The sequence below is a fragment of the Molossus molossus genome, unplaced genomic scaffold (assembly GCF_014108415.1).
Source record: "Molossus molossus isolate mMolMol1 unplaced genomic scaffold, mMolMol1.p scaffold_m16_p_1, whole genome shotgun sequence".
NCBI lineage: Eukaryota > Metazoa > Chordata > Mammalia > Chiroptera > Molossidae > Molossus > Molossus molossus.
The window spans coordinates 206025942-206052001 of record NW_023425344.1 but is presented as its reverse complement, the minus strand read 5'-3'; the positions used below and the strand labels follow the sequence as shown (position 1 = coordinate 206052001).

Here is a 26060-nt window from a genome sequence, read left to right as displayed (position 1 = left end):
GGCTAGAGCTACCATGCAAAGAAACTGAGCACATTAAATTAGACTTCAGCAGCACCAAGAACAAGAAAAACAACAAAATTGTTGCACAAATTTTAAAAAAAATTTTTATTGATTTTTTTAGAGAGAAAGGAAGGGTGAGAGAGATAAAAACATTGATGAGAGAAATATCGGTAGGCTCCCTCTTGCACATCCCCTACTGGGGATCAAGCCTGAAACCCAGGCATGTGCCCTAACCAGGAATCGAACCAGGACCTCAGTCTATGGGATGATGCTCAATTCACTGAGCCACACTAGGCTTGTACAAATTTTATAATATTAAAAGTAAATGTAAATATGTTGATCTTTATAGAGCTCAAATTATCAAAACACATTCCATGTATTATCTCATTTGATCCTTACAATAATCTACTGAGGCTGACAGAGCAGAAATGACCAATTCTATTTTAAAGATGAAGATATGGAAATTTTGCAAGGTTAATAGCGTTTGTCTAAAGCTAAATGCTAATCAGTGGTGGAGTAGGGACTAGAAACCAAGATTCCTGAACCCAAGTTCAAAGACTGTGAAAAAGAAATGATACTGGAAGTGGAATTCTCATGAGAATAATCAGTGCAAGAGTTATTTTTCTTAAATATAGCCATAGAATCAGATCTGCTTTGAGGAGTCCTTGAGGAAATCTTTAGTGTCACCAGGAGCAAAAATTAGAAATGTAAAGATATGTGATGACAGTGTATAATGTATACAGTGTGATTAATTTGGAGAGTATTAGCATGTTGAGTTGATGGTTAACTCTCCCAACATTGGACTTTACCAGTGTGGATATAACTGACCCAGGAGTCTTAATTTCTTCATTTGATAGGCAATTATGAAAACTGTACTAAAAATGAGAATATCTTGATAGACTTATGCATGCTGAGTGATTTAAAAAAAAGTGATTTCTGAAGTATACTTCTAATACAGTAAAAATCTACTTAATCTGGGAAAATGTCAACATGCAATCTGTCTCTTAGCTAGCATGTCTCTGCATTAATAGTAAAAATGGAATCTGATGCTTGGTACATCGCTGAAACACCACAGGATTCTGCTGACTTATGAATCACTCAAGATTAAATAATATTCAACAAAGAAGACTACTGAGTGTTACTTATTTTTTCATTCTTAGGGTAATGCTTCATTAATCATAAAAGAGTATTAATTATGACATCCATCTTCACCAAAATGGGTAACAATCTTTAGAAGTCCAAATGGGAGGAAGCTAAAGAAATACCCATTTTTCTCCCAGAATTATATTCTGGTCATCACTTTATATATACAAATCCAATGAAATGATATGGTTCAATCCATCACCTTATATCTCAATATAACAGATTAGTTCAAAGAATTCATAATGAATGATGTCATGGGATGTAACCTTTTAGAAAACCACTCGTAATTTTCTTAAAGCCTAACAGCACCACATAGCAGAAGTGACAGAGGAGTCACAATCCCCAATTTAAGTCAATCTACTGACAGTCATAATCTTCACAACAATTTTATGAAATAGTTCTTTTAATTATATTTTAGACATGTACGGAGGGGTTAAACAACCTGTCAACATCACTCAGAAGGATCTGAATGGGCCCTGGCCAGTTTGGCTCAGCGGTTGAAGCGTCGGCCTGTGGTACAGAGAGACCCGGGTTCGGTTCCCGCTAAGGGCACGTACCTCGGTTGCAGTTTGTCCCCAGCCCTGGTTGGTCGTACGGATGGTAGCCACTCGATGTGTCCCTTTCACGTCGATGTTTCTCTCTCTCTCTCTCTCTCTCTCTCTCCCCCTCCCATTCTACCTGAACAAAAAATGGAAAAATGTCCTCGAATGAGGATAAAAAAAAGAAGGATCTGAATGGTAGAAAACGAAAGTGACCACAGTGTGGCAACCATAGTATGTTGAATCTACTAATAGAAAATGTGAAATTCACAACCCCTCCTTTCTCTGAGCAGTTAATTCCCAGGAGTCTCAAGCAAGTGTTTATTTTTAGTATATGTGTACATGTACTTCAGGCACCAAAGAATGCTAATCATTTAAGAGTAGTCTTTAAACCAGTGTTTTCAGATATGACACAAACTGTTATGACTCATTCATTTACTCAACAGGTTCACTAGGTGGAATGAGAAGAGGCCCTGCTCTGAACCTGCAGGGGCACTGGGAGGGAAGGGTCATGGAGAAGAGAAGCTCCCAAGAAGCCTGAGCAAGAAGGGCTACAGAGAGAGGGACAAGTGAAATCATAGAAATGGAGTAAAGACAGTGCTTTGGGAAAGAAAAAGCTAATTTAATTTAATAGAGTAGGATAGGTATAAAGTTTCAGTTTATTCCATTTTTAAATCAGGAAAAGGAATAAAACATTATTCAACAAATAAAACAATTAAAATTTATACTGCAGATCCATGTTATTATTCTTCTAGATGATTTTGTCCCTTTTAGGGAAAAAAAAATTCAAGGCTAAAAAAAAAAAAACAAGAAAAGGCTAACAGTATTCAGGCCTCGGTCCCTCAGAGCCTCATCTCACTTAGGCCTACGCTTTTATGTACAAGTCCTAACTTCTCCTCAGCAGTGATTCTCTGAATTTATCTCCCACAAGGTCTACATCCTTTAAAAAGCCTCATCTCTTGTACTAACACCTTAAACAGACTCACCTCTGGGGTTTCTTCCTCTTGCTCTGAGTGATAGCTCCCATGTAACTCCAACTCACTCTCCCTCCAACACTTGTATAGAGTGCAACACCAGGCACACCCAGGGTATCAACACAAGCCCTCTATCTCAGCTAGCACACTCCCACCAACAGGGAGTTCCAACTGTCAGTAGCTTGTGCCTTACTTGCAGAGTTTCTGTTACAGAGTTTTCTTCACATGCTCAAAACCACCTGCGGAAGTAGTTTCATAGCCAGCTACCGGCTGGAGAAAGAAGGGCTAAAGTGAGGGTCCCTCACTTTGTATAAGGGGACCTTATCCTTTGTATTTCCTAGGGCACCCAAAAGTGTACCATGAAATCTATTGCTCTAAAATAGGATGGAGTGCAAAAGATTGTTCTGGAAAACTTCCCAGCACTTGAGATCACAATCAAGGCTGCTGTTTTCCACCATAATCCAAACAACATTTTGTCATTAGTGCAAAAATAAGAGCCTTTGGTGCACCCCAAACAAAATATCTTTTGTTTAGTCCAATCATTTCCTGCTGCAATAAATATAACTTCTTAGGTATCACAAGCTAAATATTCTTAAACATTTTCATGTACTTTCTTACTCAGCCAAGCTTGCTGTTTTACAATAAGCAGAGATGTTCTATGTGCTGGAATATCACAGAATGCCATAGGAGAAAAGAAGTTCTAGTCATAGAATAAAACTGAAAGGTCACCCATTATTTGCACTGCATTAAGCACTCATAAATCCATTACTTAAGGCCATCCAGAATGAGTAGATTTGTATTGTGGCTTTCAAGGTCTGTGAATTACACAGTCATCAATAAAGGACAAGGAGAGAATACAGACGAGGTCTTATAACCTTTTCTCTCTTTCTATTTACTGACTGCAAGGTTGGAGGGAGGGAGAAATGAGTTCTGTTCTTGACAACATTTCCCCATAGAGAATTTAAGTCTGAGGTGCTAACTAAAATTATTTCATTGTCTTTTTAAGTAATGGACTCATTAATTCTCATGGATATTGATTAGTGAAGAAAAATGCATTACATCCTAATTAATGAGACTGTCTTAGTAAAAGGGGAAATGTTGCATAAAGTTAATTTGATTTTATTAATGAAATGGTTTTATATGAAATTTGAGACAATCTAGTACATTAACAAAATTCAATATGGGAAGCAGGCCTAGTTGGTAATGCTGTCTTATCTTGAAACAAATTAAAAGTTACTGGTTAAAACAGGCAAAGGAAAGGATGACTCTTTCTATAAAGGCAAATTTCTACCTTAATGCAAAATAGTTTAAAAGTTAAAGAACAAATACTGTACTGAAATGAACGAAGGGACTACATTCTGGTGGGACACAGACCCCTGGAAGGCGATGCACACCATGCAGCAACCTGGAGCTTAATATTCAACCTAGAGCTTGGCTCTTCACCCAGCAAATATGCCTCTTATATCCTTGAATTTTTAGCTCTTCCTTTTTTAGAGATTTCACTTGAGTGACAGCATTTGTTTCTTTATATATGTAATATAAAAGGTCTGCTAATGTGTTTTTTAAAACAAAAAACAAAACAATTTTGAGAGACTATCAGATGTTATAAATCAACATAAAATTAGCAGACACATAATATGTCACTTACCTGGGGCAATGAACTGTTTAACATTGGTGAATCTAGACTTATCAGCCACACTGGCCATAAAGCAGCCCTTTGGCACGATCCAGTCATTGGGCTTGCTGGTTTTGTCCCTATCTTCTGCTGTTTCATATACCTCTATGTGAGGAGGTTTCTCAGTTAGATTCTTGCTGTAATGACTTAACCCATACTGTGCAATTTGGATTGGGTAGAAATAGCCTTGAGGTCCCCATTGTGTAGATAAAGGTACACCTGTAAAATAGAGAAATAAAATAAATAAACCATGTCCAGACATTTATAAGTTTGTTCTGAACATTACTCTTCACTATTTTACTTCTGGGGATATAAAGTTATCAGCAAATTTTGAGCTTTCTTATTATACTGCTTTGATACTTACTAAAAAATAGTACCAAATTAACCAGATATGAAAAACAAAATTAAATGTTTATTCACTCTCATTATTTATTGACACAGCAATGCCATGTTGTAGGTTATCTTTTAGACTGATTTTTTTATGTGTGTTACTTTGCTCACAGCTACAGGTGTCATGTTTCATAATCCTGTTTCATGCATTCAAGTTCTGCACAATTGAAATACATATAGATAATGTTACCAGTTTTACTCTAGAGCAGTGGTTCTCAACCTTTCTGATGCCACGACCCTTTAATACAGTTCCTCATGCTGTGGTGACCCCCAACCATAAAATTATTTTCGTTGCTACTTCATAACTAACTTTGCTACTGTTATGTCTTAGGTGACCCTTCTGAAAGGGTTGTTCGACCCCCAAAGGGGTCACGACCCACACACAGGTAGAGAACCGCTACTCTTAGAGTATCATCCTGAAATTTTCTTAAATATTTATACTTAACAATCAAGTTAATTACATACTTATCTCTCCCTCCAATGGTCAAGATGTAGTCTCATAAGTATATAATCTGATGGTTAAGCATTTGCTTAAGGGCCCAGTTATGATTAGGCAACTTAAAGTATAAACAAACTTGAGAATCTTTTTCATCTACTTCATGTCAAAATGTAATTCTTGGGAACAAGGAGTATTTTTTTAAATGAATTAAAGTTGTATGTTTAAATATAGATTCTTGAAATAATTCATTAATGGATTAACTCTTATAAAGTTCTAAGGAAAACCTTTATTTAAAAAAATATATGTTTTTATTAATTTTTTTTTTTTTTTTGAGAGAGAGAAAGGAAGGAAGAGGGAGAGAGAAACATTGATCAGTTGCCTCCTGCAACTTGGGCATGTGACCTGACTGGGACTTGACTGGTTATCTTTTGGTGCATGGGACAATGCTCTACCAACTGAGCCATACCAGCCAGGGTATCTAAGGAAAACATTTAAATGTTTGGTGTCAGTATTTATTTTAGTAATTACCTACATGGGAAATACAATCACACCACATTGTGCAGACTATTATATTGTTGCATCATGGTGTATGTGTTGAGAGATAAACTCTATCTGTATGTAGTTCCAGTTCCAGCAGAAACTGGGAACCTATGAAACACTATGTGTTTTGATGTAGTTTCAACACAGTTTAACAAATTAGGGGCCACAGAGTTGAAGAAACCGAGGCTACACATAAGCTTTTTAACTTCTGTAATTCCTTCTCCAAGGTGGGATTTTGTTTTTTTCCAAAATTCAAACAGAATTATTTTCATCTAATAAAAAGAAGGCTTATACAATCTCATTAAAGATGGGTGACAACTACAGTAATGTACAACTGGCATAAGAACTGATAGACTGATCAATGGAATAGTGGGCCAGAAACATACTCTGGTATTCAAATATGTTAGTATGATGATAAAGCTTACATCATGAATCAGTGGGGAAAGGAGGAGGTCACTCAATACATGTTAGGAAAAAGAGTCTTAAAACAGACCCTAACTTTTTACCATTTACCAAAATATTAACCAATTTAGCTGAACTAAAAAAGCTCAATGTAAAATAACAAAACCATAAAACTATTAGAGAGAATACAGAGGAACAGCTGATCATGATGTGGCAAATGACTTTTAAGCATGAAAGGAACAGAAAATAAAATCCCTAAGTTTAGTAAATAGAACTGGAAACTTCTAAAATTAATAAATCATAAGTAAATGAAAAGTCAAATTCAATTTGGCTTTCTGATCAATCGTAGGTTTGAAATACAAACTTCAAATTGTACACTAATAAACTCACAAGGAACCCCCACTGTTCCAAGTTTGAAAGACATTATGTAATAGACTACAGGAGTTCAGAATAAGTTCAGAGAAAATGGTGTGCATGTATTGTCTAGTTCTGAGGACTTTAAATCTCCAACCAGAGATGACACCTGGCTAATTGGGTAAGAAGACTGTATTGGGACATTGATGGGCACAATGAATGGTCTCTGTCCCTTTCCCATCTCCTCTCATAGAATAGCAACTGCATAAACACAAAATTTCTGGCGAACCTGTGCCTTGGCCTTACTGGTGAGAATTTTAGATTCTGAGGCAGGTTAATGGAAGAATCCTATTTGATCAGGTATGATCTTATTGTAGCCCTTAAATCACACCATCTAGAAAAGTTGCCCTAGGTTCAGAATAAATCGTTCCTCCCTGCTAAGTCAGGGTGATGAAAGGTCTCTTGATGTATGTACTAACTATATAATTAACACCTATAGTTCCTTATTCCTCAACACAATCAGGACAGAAAAATGCAGTGGAGCAGAGAGATACCAACCTTCAACCCCACTTATGCACTTGACTCTGTCTCGGACTTCCACATTGTAGCCTTCAAAGGACATAAACACACCATCAGGGTGATAAGGAGCTCTTTGTGCATAGACTTTGGAATAGCTATGAGAGAATTCAAACCGATCATAGCCATCATACTGAACCATCTTTCCATAAACATCAAAGTATTTCTCTACCCAAGAGAATGGAAGAAAGATTTCATTCCCTTCTCGTCTCCCTTTAATTGTGTGGTCATCATTTATGAGACAGTCAATTTCTTCATATTTGAGTCCTAACACCTTGCTCCCCCCATTGCTATCGAAGACCCCAGCGACAGGAGGCGCTTTCTGTTGTTCCGGAGGAAATGCCTCCTCTGACTGTTTGACCAGATGGTTCACATAGTTGTTACTCTCAGATGCTGCTGCTCTTTTCTCTAATCCATCCACTCTGAAGCCACTACTCAAGTGCCGAGGAAACTGGATTGCTTTGTCGCTGGAACACTTATTCCACAGAAGTACTGTGACCAAGGTGAAGAATGCGCAGATAACAATCAAAGTCTTATAGTTGACCCGAGCTGCCAAGCAACGCATATTCAGACCATACCTATGGAGTCAAGAAGAAAAATTCATGCAAAGATATACTACTGACATTTCACAAGATAAGGTTTTATTTTTTTATGCTGAATAACTACATTAGAAAAATTTTATTAATTGCATGTAATCTAACCAGATTTAAAATTACGAACTCAAACTTTTCAGCAGAGACAAAGAAAAGGCAAGAGGTGTTTTCCCCTCTTAAAATGCTCACTTGGTGCAATCCTCTAAAGCAGAGATTCCCAAACTTTCTCTGTTTGTGGCGCCATTTGTATCTTAGTAATTTAAAAAACAAAAATTTTTTTTTCTTTATTGGTTTTAGAGAGAGAGAAAGGGAGAGGGAGAGGAAGATAGAAACATCGATGAGAGAAAACATCAACTGATCACCTCCTGCATTACCCACACTGGGGATCGGGCCCACAACCTGGGCATGTGCCCTGACTGGGAATCAAACCAGCGACCTCTTGGTGCATGGGTTGACGCTCAATCAGTGGGCCACACCAGCTGGGCTTAATTTTTTTCACAAAGCCCATAGGCCCAAAGAAATATCTAATAGTTCCATTCATTAAGCAGTTAGGTCTAAACAACTTAATACGTATTTCTGTCTTAACAACGTAGTGGCTGCTTAAAAAAACATAATAGGTCTTGTTAAGGTAAATACCAACATTGCCATGTTGGCAAATTTTTAGTGCTTATCCTACTTGATCAGTATAAAATAGTCAATGACTCCTTGTTGAAATGCTTTCTTCCCATAGTTTCTAGGGCACCACTCTATCTTGGTTCTCCTTATACCCCACTAGCTGTTTCTCCTCAGTCATTTTTGATCATTCCTTCTCATCTCCCTGAACCTCAAATGTTGGGAATGCTACAGGGTCCCAGTCCTCATACCTCTTTATCTCTATTTACTCCTAGGTGATTTCACCCAATCTCATAGCTTTACATACAGTTTATATATTCCCAAAGTTCTATCTCCAGGTCAGTCCTTTCTTCAGAACTGCAGACACATATATCTAAGTTCCAATCCAAGAAGTAATTGACATCTTTCCTTTGAGGTCAAAAGGACTTCTGAAATATAACACCCAAAATTTAACTCATCTTTCCCCTCAACCTGTTCCTCATTTCTTACTGCTCAGGCCAGAAATCTTGACTCCTTTCTTGCTCACCCCATATCCAATCAGTCAGGGAATCCTATTGGCTCTGCCTTCAAATTATGCGCAGAATCTGACTTCTTTTCTGTTACCACTACATCAGAGCCACTGTCTTCTTTCTCTTGGAATACAGCAATGATGTCCAAACTGGTCTCCATGTTTCTATCCTTGCTCTACTATTCTACCCCCAAGTCTATTTTCAACACAGCAGTCAGAATGATGCCTTTAAATATAAGTCAGATGATGTCATTCTAGCCATGATGGGAGAAGAATTTGATGCTGTTGTCCCTGTTGGCCATATGGTATACCAGCCAGTTGTGATTACATGTAAGCGGTCCCGGGTTGCCTGCTGCTGGGGTCATTAAGAAATATGAAAAATTATAGGTTATTTATGTGCAATATATAGAATATTTCAGCCTGCTGAGAGTAAGGGGAATAGTCACATTGCTGTTTGCAATAGTAGCTCTGTAATTTATTTTGTGGTGTAAATGCACAATTACTTATTTTATTGTTTGCAATTCTCTTTCCCCTTTTCCTCTCAATAAACCCTTTCAACACCAATGAGATTTAAAAAAAAAACCAAAGTCAAAATGAAAACGTTTAATGAAAAATTACACAATAAATTTGTTTTTCAAGAAGGTTGATGGTGAATGTGTAATCCATTAATTTCTTTTAATTCCAAGAGAAGGTAAATTTTGAGTCCTTGCCTGGCTGAAAACAACTTTATTCTGCTCTCACCTTTGATTAATAGTTTGGCAGGATATAGAATCCCTGGTTGCAATTTCCAAATGTTGTAGGCAATATTTCACTGTCTTAAAGTGTTAAAGGTTACTGATGAGAGGTTTGACTTCAGACTGATACCCATTACTTTGTACACGACTTTTCTCTGAATCTCTTATCCTAGGGATTCTGCAGGTTCGTGAGACTGTGTTACAGTATGATATCTGAGTCACTATTTCAGTACTTGGTGTGTCCTTTCAATCTGAAAACTTGTGTCCTCTTATTCTTATTTAATGGATATAGTATCTCCTTGCAGCTCCCAGTATATTAGAGTTCCTTTTATGTAAAGTTCTCTCTGGTTAGTTCTATTTTCTCCAGTGGCATTTTTCTCATTATTTTAGTCTCTCCTTCATGCCATTAGTTTTCCTCACATGCACGGTGATCTCTGGTTACTCATTCATATTTAGGCCTAAATGACTCATTAGCCAACATAGATTTTCTCTGTTACTGTCAAGATGGTCTGTTTTTTGGCTAGATGGCTCTCCTGAGGGGGCTCTGTGTGGGCTAGGTATACAGTGTTCCTTTAAGGGTGTGTAGGTGGAGAGCCAGAAGGCCCTCTAAATGCCAGAATAAAGATGGCCTTTTCTTTTGTTCTGGGGATATAACTTGTACTCAAGAAGCCTTAGCTTTTCCAAATTTCTCTAAAGAAAACCTGTCTGATGTTTTGCCTGGGTTCATGCCAGCTATCTGTAGTCCAAGTGCAGGGATGAGAGAGGTATGGGGAGGTGAGAAGAGGGGTACACTTGTGTCTTTTAGTACTTGAAAAGAGATCCAGAAAAATCTGTTCAATTATCACTCTTGGGTAGTCTTCCTATTGTTATTGGCTTCTTCATTCTTATTTCTATACATTTTATTTCAGTGGGGCATCTGTAGGAAAAGGAAGCAAAGATAAGGGTTTAATCTTGGAAATCATACAGATTTTAAGAGTTAGAATCCAATAACCTTTTATGATCTGCATTATTAGTATGAGAAAATGTGTTGAATGCTAAAACAAACACAAGAAAACCAAAATATGGTATAAGCAAATCTTCAGAAGGCATACGTTTATAAATTGAGGATTTCCTTATGTTGTAGTACAGGTAAACTGATAACACAAAATGGTGTTTATTTTATTAAAAGTCCTTTATTAAAAACACTTATCTACCAAAAATTTTTAACCATTTGTCAGCTATATCTCACATTTAGACCAATTAAAACAGAAATATAAAGCTTATTGTCCCATCTTTGAGAAGTGCCTATTCTCCATGACTCAAATGAGAGTATGTAACCCTGCTTATGAGAACTAGGCTACCATTATGTGAGGCACATGAGGTGAAAGTAAAATAAATAAATAAATAAATAAAAATTAAAAACTTTCAATAACTTTTATGCTGAGATTTTATGATACTGTTCCTTATTCAAAACAATCAGAGCTTTTTAGAGAAATGGATGATTTTAGGTCTGGGGCCTTGCCAAGACAATAAACAAGAATACTTTCAAATATCAATGGAATCATAATCCAGGGGATCAGAAAAGTAGAAGAGGACAAATAAAAGATTGAAAATATACTGATAATTACTGAAGCTGAAAGATACCCTGGAGGTTCACTATATTTTTCTCTATACTTTTGTTTATGTTCAAATGTTTTCATAATTAACAACAACAACAAAAGATCAGACCAAAAAAACACAGGACAGGAATCAGTGTGAAAGGTCAGAATTGTGAGAATTAAAACTGACATTAATTGAAGCACACTGAACCAATAAAAATCCATGAGTTTATAATGATAATAAAAATGGAGAAAGCCAGGGAAAAAACTTATACCATCTTCTGAGTTGGTGAAAGAATTTACCTATCTGACCTTTTCAGGAGAACAAACCAACAGCCTCAGATGTTAAAAAGTTATATTTTACAGAAAACTGTGGCTAATAATGTAGAAAAAAGTTGCTGTTTGTTTTAAAATCAGTAAATTAGCATTATGGGATTCTTCATGAAATTACTGATTTAGGCAAGTATTATAGTCAGGTATATGTTTGATAGGGACTTGGAGATTCATACTGTGCAACATAACACCAAATATATTATTTTCTAGTCACAAGGAGAAACAGATGGAACTCTGCAGTGAAGCATCATTACCCTAATTCAGTGATCAAATTCAGTCTCATTAATGGTGACTCATCCAGTTACTGTCTCTCTTTTTTAAAAACTGAATTTATTGAGGTGACCTTGGTTAATAAAATTATGCATGTTTCAGGTATACAATTTTACATTACATCATCTGTATATTGTATTGTGTGTTTACTACCCCAAATTGAATCTCCTTCCATCACATTTATTCCCTCTTTACACTCTTCTACCTCACCCACTTCCCTTTCCCTCTGGTGATCACCTCCTGTTGTTTGTGTCCATGAGTCTTTGTTTAACACCCTCACCAATCTCACCCGGCCTCCACCACCTCCCCCACAACAGCTATCAGTCTGTTCTATTCTATGAGATACTATGTCTCTTGATGAATTAAAAAAAAGAATACATAACCTATCACACAGTACAACCAAAAATGTTTAACTTAAATCTCTCAGGCCGTAAGATACCTTACATTTCCTTAACAGGAAATGTAAGGTATAGAGTAAGACGTTAAGTGTGGGAGCAGATACATTTAGACGGTAAGACATCCTGCAGGGGAGCTGGCCCTGTCTCCTCAATAAATTAGTGGTATAAAAAGAAAAAGGGAACTGGATTAGATTTTCTTTTCCCTTTATTGATTTTAGAGAGAGAGGAAGTGAGAGGGAGAGAAAAAGAGAGAAACATCTATGAGCGAGAACATTGATTGGCCACCTCCTGCATGTTCCCCACTGGGAATCGGGCCCACAACATGGGCATGTGTCCTGACCTGGAATCAAACCAGTGACCTCTTGGTGCATGCATGGGTCCATGCTCAACCACTAAACCACACCGGCTGGACTAGATTTTATTTTAAAAATGAGATGTAAGGGATGTAACAACCAGATGTGAAAATTTGTCCTATTCTGGGAAATTTGACTATGGACTTGATACGAAGGAAAGATGGAAGAACATATGGAAGTTGTTAACTTAAAAAGGAGGTTATAAAACAGCAATATAGTATAATCTCATTTTAGTAAAAAATGCATATACAGGTATTTATTTTCTCATTTTCATGATTATATTTGCCGTAAAAATTGAAAATTAAAAATGTCTAAGTCAATTTTGTTAAAATATTGAAAGAAATAAATGTAAATTTTAAGTTAAAAATGTCTATGAGAGTCTGAAACACCAATCAGAAAGATTATATGTACCCTTATATGCATAGCAGCACTATTTACAATTGCTAAGATCTGGAAACAGCCCAAGTGTCCATCAATAGATAAGTGGATAAAAAAGCTGTGGTACATATACACAATGGAATACTATGCAGCTGTAAGAAAGACCTCTTATCCTTTGAGATGACATGGAGGGATCTGGAGAGTATTATGCTAAGTGATATAAGCCAGTCAGAGAAAGACAAGTACCACATGATCTCGCTTATTTGTGGAATATAATGAACAAAATAAGCTGATGAACAAAATAGACCCAGAGACATAGAAGTTGGGTACAGACTGACAAACCTCAGAGGAGGGGGGGCAAGACAGAAGGAAGAGATAAACCAAAGAACTTATATGAATATATGCATAACCAATGGACACAGACAACAATGGTGGGGGCGGGGAGCACAGGATCCGAAGGAGGGTGTCAATGGGGGAAAAAAGGAGAAACATTTGTAACAAAAATAAATTAATAAAAAAAATGTCTATGAGTATTTAGTTTTCAAAATAGGAACTGACATTTTTAGGGGCAGGGAGAGAGATCAGGGAGATAGAATGAGGGTGGAGAGAAAGAAAGAAAACCCTGAGTATTGGCATACGGTATTAACTACCGAATCAAACTTATCTGAAGGTAAATGTGAACATTTTATTATAATGTTGCTCAAATTGTAGAAAACTGAACATAGAAAATTTAAAGTTTTAAAAAGTAGACGGCACTGATATTTTGCTAAGTATAAATGACAGTAATTTTAAGAGCTAAAATGAGGATTTTCTGCTGAGTGGTGATAAGCTTCCTACTTACTTAAAAGCTTTTGCCATATCCATGAACTAGATTAACCTTTCAAGTTACAAAAAAAGTAAAAAAAACCCCATAAATTCAAAAATCTTGAAACCTCATCTATTGCTGACCCTAAAGATTTATTTTATTAGAAACATAATGCAATAAAAATTGATTTTAGTAACTTTGGCGATCTAAAAAAAATTCAGTAAGAGAGTAAAGAAACTGGAAAAACTTTGCAGAAATAGAAATAGATTAGGAAAAGCAAAATATAACTTAGTTTTTCTTTGGAAGAGTGAATTGTTCTCTTCTAAAACAATCTGCAATTCAAAGAACTCTTTTGTGATAACTTTTCAAATTTATTTTCATTAAAAAAAATTTTTTTTTAAATCCTCACCCGAGGATATTTTTCTAATGATTTTTAGATATAGTGGAAGGGAGGGAGGGAAAGAAAGAGAAACACTGATGTGAGAGACACATCGAATGGTTGCCTCCTACAGGGCCCTACTGGGCTGGGACCAAACCTGCAACCCAGGTTTGTGCCCTTGAGCGGGAATCAAACCCGTGACCCTTTGGTCTATGGGCTGATGCTCTAACCACTGAGAAAACCAGCCAAGGCTCAAATTCATTTTCTTAACTGAATATTTCAAATAACCATTAGAGTAATTCAGTAAACGTTAAAACTGTGAATATCACCATGAATTTTTTAAAATATGAAGGTAATATTTCAGTTAAGAACAACCTCTAAATAAATTTGCAAAAGATTTAACTAAAAAAAATTACTGGTTCTTTCTTTCCCCTGAATAATGTAGACCAAGGCTTGCTTGTTCATTCTTTTATTGATTTATACATCTAACAATTTACAGTTGTTATAATTCTTTGGTACCAAGTAAATAAAAAGAATAGTAGTTACTCAACAGATAATCAAACTGACTATATATATAGAGAAAATAATGTTATGAGCCAAAAACTGTAAAAAAGTTACATAAATTTGGAATGAAACACAAAGGAAGAAGCCCGGAACACTCTCCCTTAACTTTTTTTTTTTTAATCCTCACCCAAGGACATTTTCCCTTTTTTTTTTTGTTCATATAGTGTGGAAGGGAGGAAGGGAGGAAGGGAGGGAGGGAGAGAGACAGAGAGAGAGAGAGAGAGAGAGAGAAACATCGACGTAAAAGGGACACATCGAGTGGCTGCCACCCACATGACCTAACCAGGGCCGGGGACAAACTGCGACCAAGGTACATGCCCTTAGCGGGAACTGAACCCGGGTCTCTCTGGACTGCAGGCCGACACTCTAACCGCTGAGCCAAACCGGCTAGGGCCTCCCTTAACTTTTTAAGGCTTTGAGGAAAGCTTCAAAGTGGAATGACTAGAAGATCAACAACTAATTATTTGCATTGCTATTTCCTCTCCCTGGTACTGTTTCCCCAAATATCCACTGGCTTGCTCCCTTACTTCTTCAGGTCCCTGCTTAAGGGTCAATATATCAAAGAGACCTTTTCTGACCACCCAGTCTAAACTAGTTCTCATCCCGCCATTTTCTAGGTCCTTACTCAGCTTTATTTTTCTCCCTAGCATTTATCACCACTTGATATTATGTATACATATTTCAATTATTAGCCATCTCCAATCCACTAGAATCTAAATTCCACGAGGACTGGGATTTTGTTTCTCCTATATGTCCAGTGGCTAGAAATGTGCCTGGTTCACAGTAGGCAGTCAATATAGGTTTGATGAATGAATGAACAATGTTAAGTATGCAATTTTTAAAAATAACAAACATTTGAAATGGACAACTTTGCTTACTTTCCCATATTTGGGTATTCTGAAACCATAATCCAAATAAAAATGAACATAATGGATACAACAGAATATGGATTGGGATGTTGTATGTATATCGGCCAGCTCTTTAAAATAGATTTACAATTTAATTATGGCTCTTAGTAATGTTCCATCTGCTTACTGTTTGATAGACCAAGATTTAAATTACACAGTCAAATGGTTAAGCATTCTGTGATAGCTCTAACTCAAAGGAATACCGCCTAATATTTCTGGTGGTTAGGCCTCTTGCAGTAATGTAAATAAGCAGTGTTCTCCAGCAATTACTCACAATAAAGGACAAACTGAGAAGGTAATTTTGCTAGTCCATTTTTTAAAATAACAAAAGTTAAAATAATATTTGATATAAGTGGCTTACAATGCATCAAATAAGGTTATATTTCGAGGTGATCATCCCAAAGAAATTGAGCAGAGAGTATATGGGATATTACATTATTTACATTTTAGAGATGAAGAGACTAAGGTATAATAGCCCATAAGAGCTTCACTAAAGAAAAGGACAGGGACAAAGACAAGATAAATGAGAATTTAAACCTGATTAAAAACTGTATTTCTCCTATTTTACAGATGATAAAACTGAGGCTACGTGATGTTAAGTAATTTAGCCTAGGTCACAAGATTACTTGATAGTTCACTTGAGATTTTTACTGACTCCAAACCTTGTGTTCTGACATGTCACAGGGTATCTTTGAGCATATATATATATATATATATATATAATTTCTGAAGCTGAATAGTACCCTTCCTCAGGACATATTCTAATTTATAACAGGTTACAACTGTGAACTGGACTCAAACATTTACAGGTCTTATTTTTCTAGACAAAGTTGAATTCTGACCTTGGATCAACAGCTTGCAAAGACAAAATATGATTTTAGGAAAAGTTATCTAGTATTCTAAAGATTTATTAGTATTTTTAAATTTTCTTCAAATTCAACAGTGTAACTACATGCCATAATAATATGAGTAGAAATGAGTCATAATTATGAATATTTAAGTATATATATACAGTCCAATAAAGCAACCTGTGTCTCCAGGTGGATTAGAATAATTAAGTCCTTGAAAATAGGATCCCCACTGAACCCACAAACCCAGCAACAATTTACAAATACATTACAAAGTTTCATTTCTACTAATAATTATTATGATGTTACAGGGTACCTTGTTGAAGCAAAACTTTTCTCAAGAGATAGAAATGGAGCATAACAATTTCATCAGTCCATGATAATTTGAGGTTTTAAAATAATGTGTTGGTGTTCTAAAAATCCCAAGGTAGCAGTATATACAAGAATAACTAGCATTAGTATAACAAGTTAGGGTGTAAAAAAGTATAAGTCTTAAGATAAAAATATTTCTATTTCAATGCCAAAAAACAAAATCAAACCAAAAAACCACAACCCAGAATATAGTTTTAACTTTTTTTTCCTATTTAGTTTAATTTCTGGCAAGAATATATAATCTTGGATATAGATTGCCTATAATTACCCTCAGAATAAAAATTGTCTGTGACATCAAAGCTCAAATTTATCTGCTCAGTTACTCAAAACAAATCTGCTTTGAAGTAACTTAACCCAATAGTGTTACTTTCTCTGCAATTCTCATATCCATTGCCACAAAAGGAAAACAAAACAAAAATGAAAAACTTCAAACTATAGAAATAAAGGAGACCCATCTAATAAAGAATATGTTAATTGTATAATAAACACTCAAAATAGAACTGGATAGTTGGGGGAAGGTACACTGGTGGTACTGTGCTTTATCTGCAAGGAAAGCTGAGACCTATTATCTCCTATTACTCCACAGAGTGTGGAAGCTCACTTTCTCCCCCCCCCCCGCCCCAGTTAAAAAAAACACATTGTGATAAAATACACATAATATAAAATATATCATCTTAACCATTTTAAGTGTACAATTAAGTGGCATTAAATATTCACAATGTTGTGCTACCATCACTAGCATTTATCTCCATAACTCTCTTCATCTTGTAAAACTGAAATTCATTAAACATTAAACAATAACTCCCTATTCCTCACACACTACCAGCCCATGGCAACCACCAATCTACTCTCTTCGTTTATGATTCTGACTACATTAAGTATCTAAGTGAAATCACATAGTATTTATCTTTTTGTGATTGGCCTATTTCACTTAGTATAATGACATCAAGTTTAATCCATATTGTAGCACATGCCAGACTTTCCTTCTTTTTTAAGGCTGATTAATACTCAATTGTATGTACACACCACATTTTGCTTATTTATTTATCAATTGATGAATACGTGGGTTGCTTCTGTCTCTTGGCTATTGAGAATAATATTTCTATAAACATGGGTGTACAAATATCTTTTTGAGACCAACATTTTCAATTCTTTTGGATATATACCCAGAAGTAGAATTGCCGGATCATATGGTAATTCTATCTTTACGTTTTTGAGGAACCATTCTGGTTTGGTTTTTTTTTATCCTTATCCGAGGACATTTTTCATTTATCTTCAGATAGAGAGAGAGAGACACATAGAGTGGTCGCCACCCACACAACCCCAACCAGGCTGAGGATAAACTGCAACCGAGGTACGTGCCCTTAGAGGGAGCTGAACCCGGGACTCTCTGGTCCGGAGGCTGACGCTCTAACCGCTGAGCCAAACCGGCCAGGGCAGGAACCACTATTCTGTATTCCACAATGCCTGTACCATATTCCCACCAAAAAAGTGCACAGGGCTCCCATTTCGCCACATCCTCGCCAATGCTTATATTTTCTGTTTGTTTTTTAATAGTATTATGTATATTATAATTAAAATTATATTTATGTATAATTATGTATATGGGGTAGCATCTCACTGTGGTTATGATTTGCATTTTCCTAATGATTAGTGATGTTGGGCACCTTTTCATGTGCTTATTGGCCATTGCATATCTTCTTTGGAGAAATGTCTAATCGAGACCTTTGCCCATTTTTGAATTGGGCTCGTTTTGTTGTTGTTGTTGTTGTTATTGAGTTTTAGGAGTTCTCTATATATTCCAAATATTAATCCTTTATTAGATAACTGACTGGCAAATATGTTCTCCCATTCTGTGGGTTGCTTTTTCACTGTTGATATTGTCCTTTGATACACAAATTTTAATTTTCATGAAGTCTAATTTATCTATTTTTTCTTTTGTTGTCCATGCCTTTGGTGTCATATTCAAGAAATTATTGCCCATCTAATGTGAAGTTGTTTTTTTTTAAAAAAAATCTTTATTGTTGAATGTAAAATGTATTACAGATGTTCCACATTTTTCCCCCATTGACCCCTTCCTCCCCACTCCTGCCCCCCTCCCGCCTTTTCCCACACTATTGTCTGTGTCCATTGGTTATGCATAAAAGTTCTTTGGTTTATTTCTTCCCACCCCCCCAACCCCTTTTCCTTTGAGGTTTGTCAGTCTAACAATGAATTTGTATTTCTTTCTTTTTTTTTATTTTTTTTATCCTCACCCGAGGACATTCTTCCATTTTTTGTTCAGATAGAGCGGGAGGGAGAGAGAGGAAGAGAGAGAGAAACATTGACGTGAAGGGACACCTCGAGTGGCTGCCACCCGCACGACCAACCAGGGCCGGGGACAAACTGCAACCAAGGTACGTGCCCTTAGCGGGAAGCGAACCCGGGTCTCTCTGTACTGCAGGCCGGCACTCCAACCGCTGAGCCAAACCGGCCAGGGCGAATTTGTATTTCTTAATCTCTTCATCTTTTTCACCCATTCCCCCAACCCCCCTCCCAACTGGCAACCAACAAAATGTTCTCTGTATCTATGAGGATGTTTCTGTTCTACCTGTTCATTTTGTTTGTAGATTCCATCATTGATAGATATGTGTTCATTGCCATTTTGTTTGTTCATATATTTTATCTTTTTCTTCAAAAAGACCATTCGTCATTTCATATAATACCGGTTTGGTGGTGATGAACTCCTTTAACTTTTTCTTGTCTGGTAAAGTCTTTATATGGCCATTGATTCTAAATGACAACTTTGCAGGATAGAGTAATCTTAGTTGTAGGTTCTTGCTTTTCATCACTCTGAATATTTCTTGCCACTCCCTTCTGGCCTGCAAAGTTTCTTTTGAGAAATCAGCTGACAGCCTAATGGGAACTCCCTTGTAGGTAACTATCTGCCTTTCTCTTGCTGCTTTTAAGATTCTCTCTTTGTCCTGAACCTTTTGCATTTTGATGATGATGTGTCTTGGTGTGGGCCTCTTGGGGTTCATCTTGCTTGGGACTCTCTGTGCTTCCTGGACTTGTATGTCTGTTTCCTTCACCAGTTAGGAAAGTTTTCTGCCATTATTGTTTCAAACAGGTTTTCGATTTCTTGTTCTCGCTCTTCTCCTTCTGGCACCCCCAAGATGCGAATGTTGGCATGCTTGAAGTTGTCCCAGAGGCTCCTTACACTATCCTCATTTTTATGAATTCTTTTTTCTTTTTGCTGTTCTGATTGGGCATTTTTTTGCTTCCTTATATTCCAAATCGATGGTTTGCTCCTTGGATTTACGTACTCTATTATTGAAGCTGTGTAAATTATTCTTTATTTCAGTTAATGCCTCCTTCAATTCTAACTGTGCATCCATGATTCTGACTGGTCCTTTTTTATGCTCTTGAGGCCCTCACTAAGTTCACTGAGGTTCTCACTAAGTTCACTGAGGTTCTCACTAAGTTCACTGAACATCCTTATAAGCAGTATTTTGAACTCAGCATCTGTTAGGTTGCTTATCTCCATTTTGCTTAGTTCTCCTCCTGGGGTTTTGTTCTGTTCTTTCATTTGGGACCTGTTTCTTTGTCTCCTCATTTTGGCTGCCTCCCTGTGTCTGTTTCAGTGTATTACTTAACAAGAGGTATGGGGCTAGCTGAGACCAGATGCTGCTCATTTGAAAGAATTTAGGAAAAACCTGAAGCAGGATTCAAGACAGGCCAATCCTATGGTTAAGCAACTGGCAACAGCTTGGGTGGGTGGGGCGGGGCCTCAGGGAGTCAGCAGGGCGGGGCTACCAGTGTGAGCAAGGTTGCTGGAGTCCCAGATATGGTGGCTGTCTGCCGCCCCAGGGAAGGGCTCACCAAAGGAACAAAGGCCTGTGACAGCACGTCTGTCCCGGAGAAAGCCCCCTCTCCTGCCCTCGCTCCAGTGCCAAACAGCTCAGTTCTTCCCTGTATGACTCTGGTGCCCCTCGACTGCCTCCCCTCCAAGCTTAGAGGGAAAGAGTCCGATAAATTCGCACGTGGGCCCTTGAAGGAGCTGCCTGGGGCTCCAGCCGCTTCAGCTTCCCTGAGCCTCAGTTCCCGCTGGTTTTTCCAGCCAGAAGTTATGGGGATTCTCTTCCTGGCACTGGAACCCTGAGCGGGGCACCTGGTGTGGGACAGGGACCCCCTCAGTCCTCAGGAAGGACCTTCCCAGCCGCGGGAGCCTCCTGATTTTTATCCACCACACGTGGGTGTGGGACCAGCCCGGTGCACTGGCGCACCGCCACCGCCGCCCCTCCTACCAGTCTGGATGTGGCTGCTGCTTTAATTCCGTAGTTGTAGGACTTCCATTCAGCCCGATTTCAGGTGGTTTTGAATGATGGTTTTTCTGTAGTTTAGTTGTAACTTTGATGTGGTTGTGGGAGGACGCGATACCACATTTACCTACGCTGCCATCTTGACGGGAAGTCTCTAATGTGAAGTTTTTGTTCAATGTTTTCTTCTAAGAATTTTATAGTTTGAGGTCTTACATTTAGGTCTTCAATCCAATTCTGAGTTAATTTTTGCATGTGGTGTGAGAGATGGGTCCAACATAATTCTTTTGGATGTGGATATCCAGTTGTCCCAGCAACATTTGTTGAAAAAGATTTTCCTTTCCCCACTGAATGGTCTTGGTACTCGTCACAAATCATTTGACCATTTTTGTCAGTGTTTATTTCTGGGCTCTCTATTCTAATCCATTCACCTATACGCCTGTCATTATGATAATACCACACTATTTTGATTACTGTAGCTTTATAGTGGTAAGTTTTAAAATGAGAAATATCAGTCTTCTAGTTTCGTTCTTCTTTTTAAAGTCTGCTTTGGCTATTTGGGGAGGGTCCCTTAAGATTTCATATGAATTTTAGGGTGGGTTTTTCTATTTCTGAAAAAAGATAGTAAAATTCTGATAGGGACTGTCTTAAAATCTGTAGACCACTTAATATCTTAATATTAAGTCTTCCAATCCATGAAATGGATATATTTTCATTTATTTATGCCTTCTTTAACTTGGTAATTCATATTCTAAGCCTACTGGACCTTCTACCTGACACAGTTTTGTAGGAAAATCGTAGTGTGCCAGTTGACCATCAAATCAATTACAGTTTTAAAAAATGCAATGACATAATGTAAAATGTTTTAAATTATTAAAACATTTGTTAAATTATTTTAAGCAGTGAAGTACAGACATTGATTAGTACCATATCAACCACCCTTCCATACTAATAGAAGAAACTCTGTTTACACAAAAACATTAAATTAATAAAGTAAAAAAAGGAAAACCCTCATCAATTTCTATAGCACCCGCTATGACAATGAGCTAGTGAACAGACTAAATTCAGTAAGTTGTTTTACTTGGTATTCCTAAGTATATAGTTTAGCCTAAGATCTGGCCCAAGAAAAATATAAAATGTTTATGTATGATCCCTGCTCTCAAATGATTTACAACACAACCTCAAAGAGAAAGACTTGAACATATAAGAAAACAACTGAAGAAAAAATTCATAAAGAAAAAGTGGTAAAATATATATGATTGTTGAATTTGCAAGTCAGGAAAAAAGTAATGTGGCAGGCAGTAAGGAAGGGAAAGACGCTAGGGAGCGCTGCATGGGGAAAGCATTTATGAAGCAGAACACAGATGGTATACATTGGTCTACAAGAAAACATTAACAACCATTACATGAGCCCCTTTCCAAACACAGGATGATATATACCTACAGCTATGCATTTCCTTATCCATACTGCAAAGTAGTTTTTAATTCATTTCTTCATTTAATTCCTTCAACATCCAATGAAACGGGCAGAAAAATGACTGTTATTTCACAAGAAAAAACTGAGGCTCAGCAATATTAAGTAGCTTGTGGAGTAAAGCAAGGAATCAAGGTCTTTTGATTTCAAGCTCCCTTTTACCAGTGATTCCCAAACCCAGAATATTAAGTCTCATCTGGGCTGGGAAGAGATGGTTCAAGATGTTCCCAGGTGGTTGTAATGGTTAATTAGGTCTGGGTGTCAATATACTGTACCAGCACTTCTTAAATTAAAAAAATATGTTTTTATTGATATTTTAGAGAGAGTATAATTAATAATTAACGTTCATAGCACATAGTGAGGGTATATGGGGAACGAGATAACAGTGTTTTGTGGTCTCCTGTTCTGGTGCAGAGGATGTGCCCTGAGGAGTCTGGAAAAGATTACTCTGACACTTCAAAGGTGTGTTATTTTAGATGCAAAAAGACAATAATATACGGCCTCGCTTAAGGTAAAGACTGACCTTTGTCAAGGAAGCTACAGGTCTAGGACGAGACTACTTTGCCATGACCTGCTTTTAGTTAGGAATTTTTATATTCAGACCATCCTGTGTGGTTTCCTTTCAGTCTCTTAATTTGTAAGGCCACCATCCAGGCCTCCCCCGAGCTTGTCAGGTTTGGTATATGGCTCCTTTTCCACCCACAATACTAAAGGTTACCATGTTGTTGTTGTTGTTAATCACACTGAGAAAATTTGGAGCCCTCATTTGTATAAGAACAGACCAATCAGAGACGGGGGGGGAGGGGGGGTTCAGGCACTACTATCTATATAAGCAAGCTACTTCTGTTTCACCAGAGTGTATTTTAAGTTTCCACCAAAGACTGTGTTTTCCCAGGTGGAGGTGAAACATCAGAGCTGGAGCTGTAACACTGGAGATGGAGCTGTCATACAGGAGTAGGGTGGAGCTGTAATATGGGGCCCTCCTTGCCTGAGCTGTTTCACAGTCATGATGTTCCAAATGCTATATCACTATTGAGCTTTCTCACAGCTGTGTTATCCTGCAGCTGAATTGTATCACAATTGAATTATTTGCACTGAATAAAGTCTCTCCCCCTTCACTGCACTTCAAATTGTTGTCTCCTGTTGCTGCTGAATTGGCAACAGCGCTTTCCCTTGACAAAACTGAGAAGTAGGTAGTCTGGAGTTAATAAACACCTACATCATTAAGGATGTAGGTACTTTCTATCTTTTTACATCACACGATGGCTCAAGAAAGCTACTGAAACCTCAGTCATGTTTGTGTTGTGGCCAAAACAGAAGAGGAAAGACAGAAGGGCATAAGAGCATATCATCTCTCAGTAGAATGTACAGTATATTGCAGGTACTCCTCAGATGTTAAATTGAAATGTGCCTTATTCAGGTATACTGAAGGTATGTATCTAGATAGTGTCTATAGTCATGTATATTTTCAAACTAATTTACTGCCGTGTGTTACCTAATATGGCAACCTAGTCTTCCCATAGTCCAGAGCTTTGCTGAAAATCATCCCCAGCACTCCATGAGTAGGTAAACCCTGCTACCCTCATTTATCCTCAAACCTGCATGAGGCGCCCTGGCCGGTTTGGCTCAGCGGTTGGAGCGTCGGCCTGCAGTCCGGAGAGACCTGGGTTCGGTTCCCGCTAAGGGCATGTACTTCGGTTGCAGTTTGTCCCCGGCCCTGGTTGGTCGTGCGGTGGCAGCCACGCGATGTGTCCCTTTCACATCAATGTTTCTCTCTCTCTCTCCCTTCCTCTCTCTCCCTCCCACTCTATCTGTACAAAAAATGGAAAAATGTCCTCGGGTGAGGATTAAAAAAAAAACGAAAAAAACAAAAAACCTGCATAAGGCATATTTAGATTTTTTAAAAACTACATTTGAATGATAAAGTATTTGTGTGTGTGTGTGTGTGTGTGTGTGTGCGCGCGCGCGCGCGCGCACGCTTTAATGAGGGTGCAGGAGGAAAGGTTACAGGAAAGGAAACATTTAATGGGTAATTTTACCCATTATACCCACATGCCAGGTGCTATACATACTTTAGTTACTGAAATCAAACCCTAAGATGGAGCTCTTATGATCACCAGCATAGTTGAGAAAACTGAGTAGTTCTAACTCTGCTGAAATAAAAAATTATTAACAAGTACACAGTGGGATTTAAACCCAGATTTATCTGGCTTCAAAATGTAGGTTCTTTATATCAGGTCATAATAGCATATTATCTGGCTCCAAGTCACCATTTACTTTCTTACGAACTAGATCCCAGCACAATGATTTGCCCTTGGTTTGTGCAGACATCTTAAACTACTAGTATTATGCAGCACCTTCTGAAAATAAAAACTGTTTCTGAAAAGAGCTTCTAAATGTATTCAGCTTAATTCTCTCTCACATTAAAAGCAATAATATGAAAAACTAGGACAGGAATGTTTTTTAAAGAGCAAAGAGCAGCTTTGTATCCAGAAAAGCTAAACAATTCTAGTGTAGCTAAAATGTTCTTTGAAGTATTGTATAGTACTTAGCTAAAAAAGGTATCCACTTCTTCTAAGCAATGTGTCAAACTAAGTGTATGTTATATAAATAAATCAGTTCAGAAAGGAGTCCCAGGCGTTTCAAGCTGTGTAAGATCTCTCCCCTCATTAGGAAAGTTAGGAGAAAGAAAACCTAAGGATGTGTTTACTCTGCATGGCCCATGGACAGGGGGATTTACAGTACAAATTGGTAGAACCATCCCAACAAGTTCTACAAAATATCTGCTGATCATGTTTTATCAAATTTGTTGCAATCTGCCCTGGCCAGTTTGGCTCAGCGGTTGGAGCATGGAGCATCGGCCTGCAGACCAGAGAGTCCCAGGATTGGTTCCCACTAGGGGCACGTACAAAAAAAAAAAAAAAATTTTTTTTTTTGCAATCCTGCAAAATAGGAATGACAAAAGAGGAAAGGTTCATCAAGTTGGTTGCTTATAATAATTTTAAATAATCTTAAGGCATAAAGATATAGTCTTGGCCATGCGGAAGACATATGTGGAAGAAATCAGTGCCCAAGATGATTCTGAAATGTGAGAAGTGATAGGGCTAATTTTTAACACAGAAGTAGTAGAATGCAGTTCTGAGAAACATCACAAAGCAATGCATAAGGCAGCACACTGGAAAAAATAATTGAGAGAATGTGCTAACAGGAATTATGTAAGAACAATCTGTCTGGTTGTTACATTATACTTGAGTTCTATTTGCTAGTTGACTTACTGTTTTTCTAGTGTTTATGATAAAAAGAAACATCTAATATAGCAGCCTTCTGACAATATAATTTTTGCAATTAAAAAAGATAAGGTTAGCACTCACATTTTAGGTTTCTCTTAATAACAGTTAACAAAATAGCAGGGCAGGAGACAAAGAGGGAACTTGGTAAAAAGGGAAGGAGAGAAAGAGACTATCACATATAATTCTCATATCTACAAAGTGGGTATTATCTCCATTTCCCAGATAGGAAAAAGATATGGAGTCACCTGTTGATTCAACCACCTACTTACTACCTTTGCTACCACCTCCAGTTACTTCACTCCTGTGAATCAGTTTCTTCATGAGTAAAATAAAA

At 37.4% G+C, this 26060-nt stretch overlaps 1 protein-coding gene across 2 annotated transcripts in view; it reads right to left on the bottom strand.

Annotated features, from left to right (window-relative positions):
* Positions 1-26060, bottom strand: part of GLCE (glucuronic acid epimerase) — a 101196-nt gene that overhangs the window by 5206 nt on the left and 69930 nt on the right. For both annotated transcript variants that reach the window (XM_036243956.1, XM_036243947.1), the window contains exons 2-3: positions 7015-7610; positions 4305-4550 (exon numbers count right to left, since the gene is read on the bottom strand). In XM_036243956.1, coding sequence (XP_036099849.1) covers positions 4305-4550; positions 7015-7597 — 829 coding nt within the window. In that variant the 5' untranslated portion in view covers positions 7598-7610. The remainder of the gene's footprint in view (positions 1-4304; positions 4551-7014; positions 7611-26060) is intronic.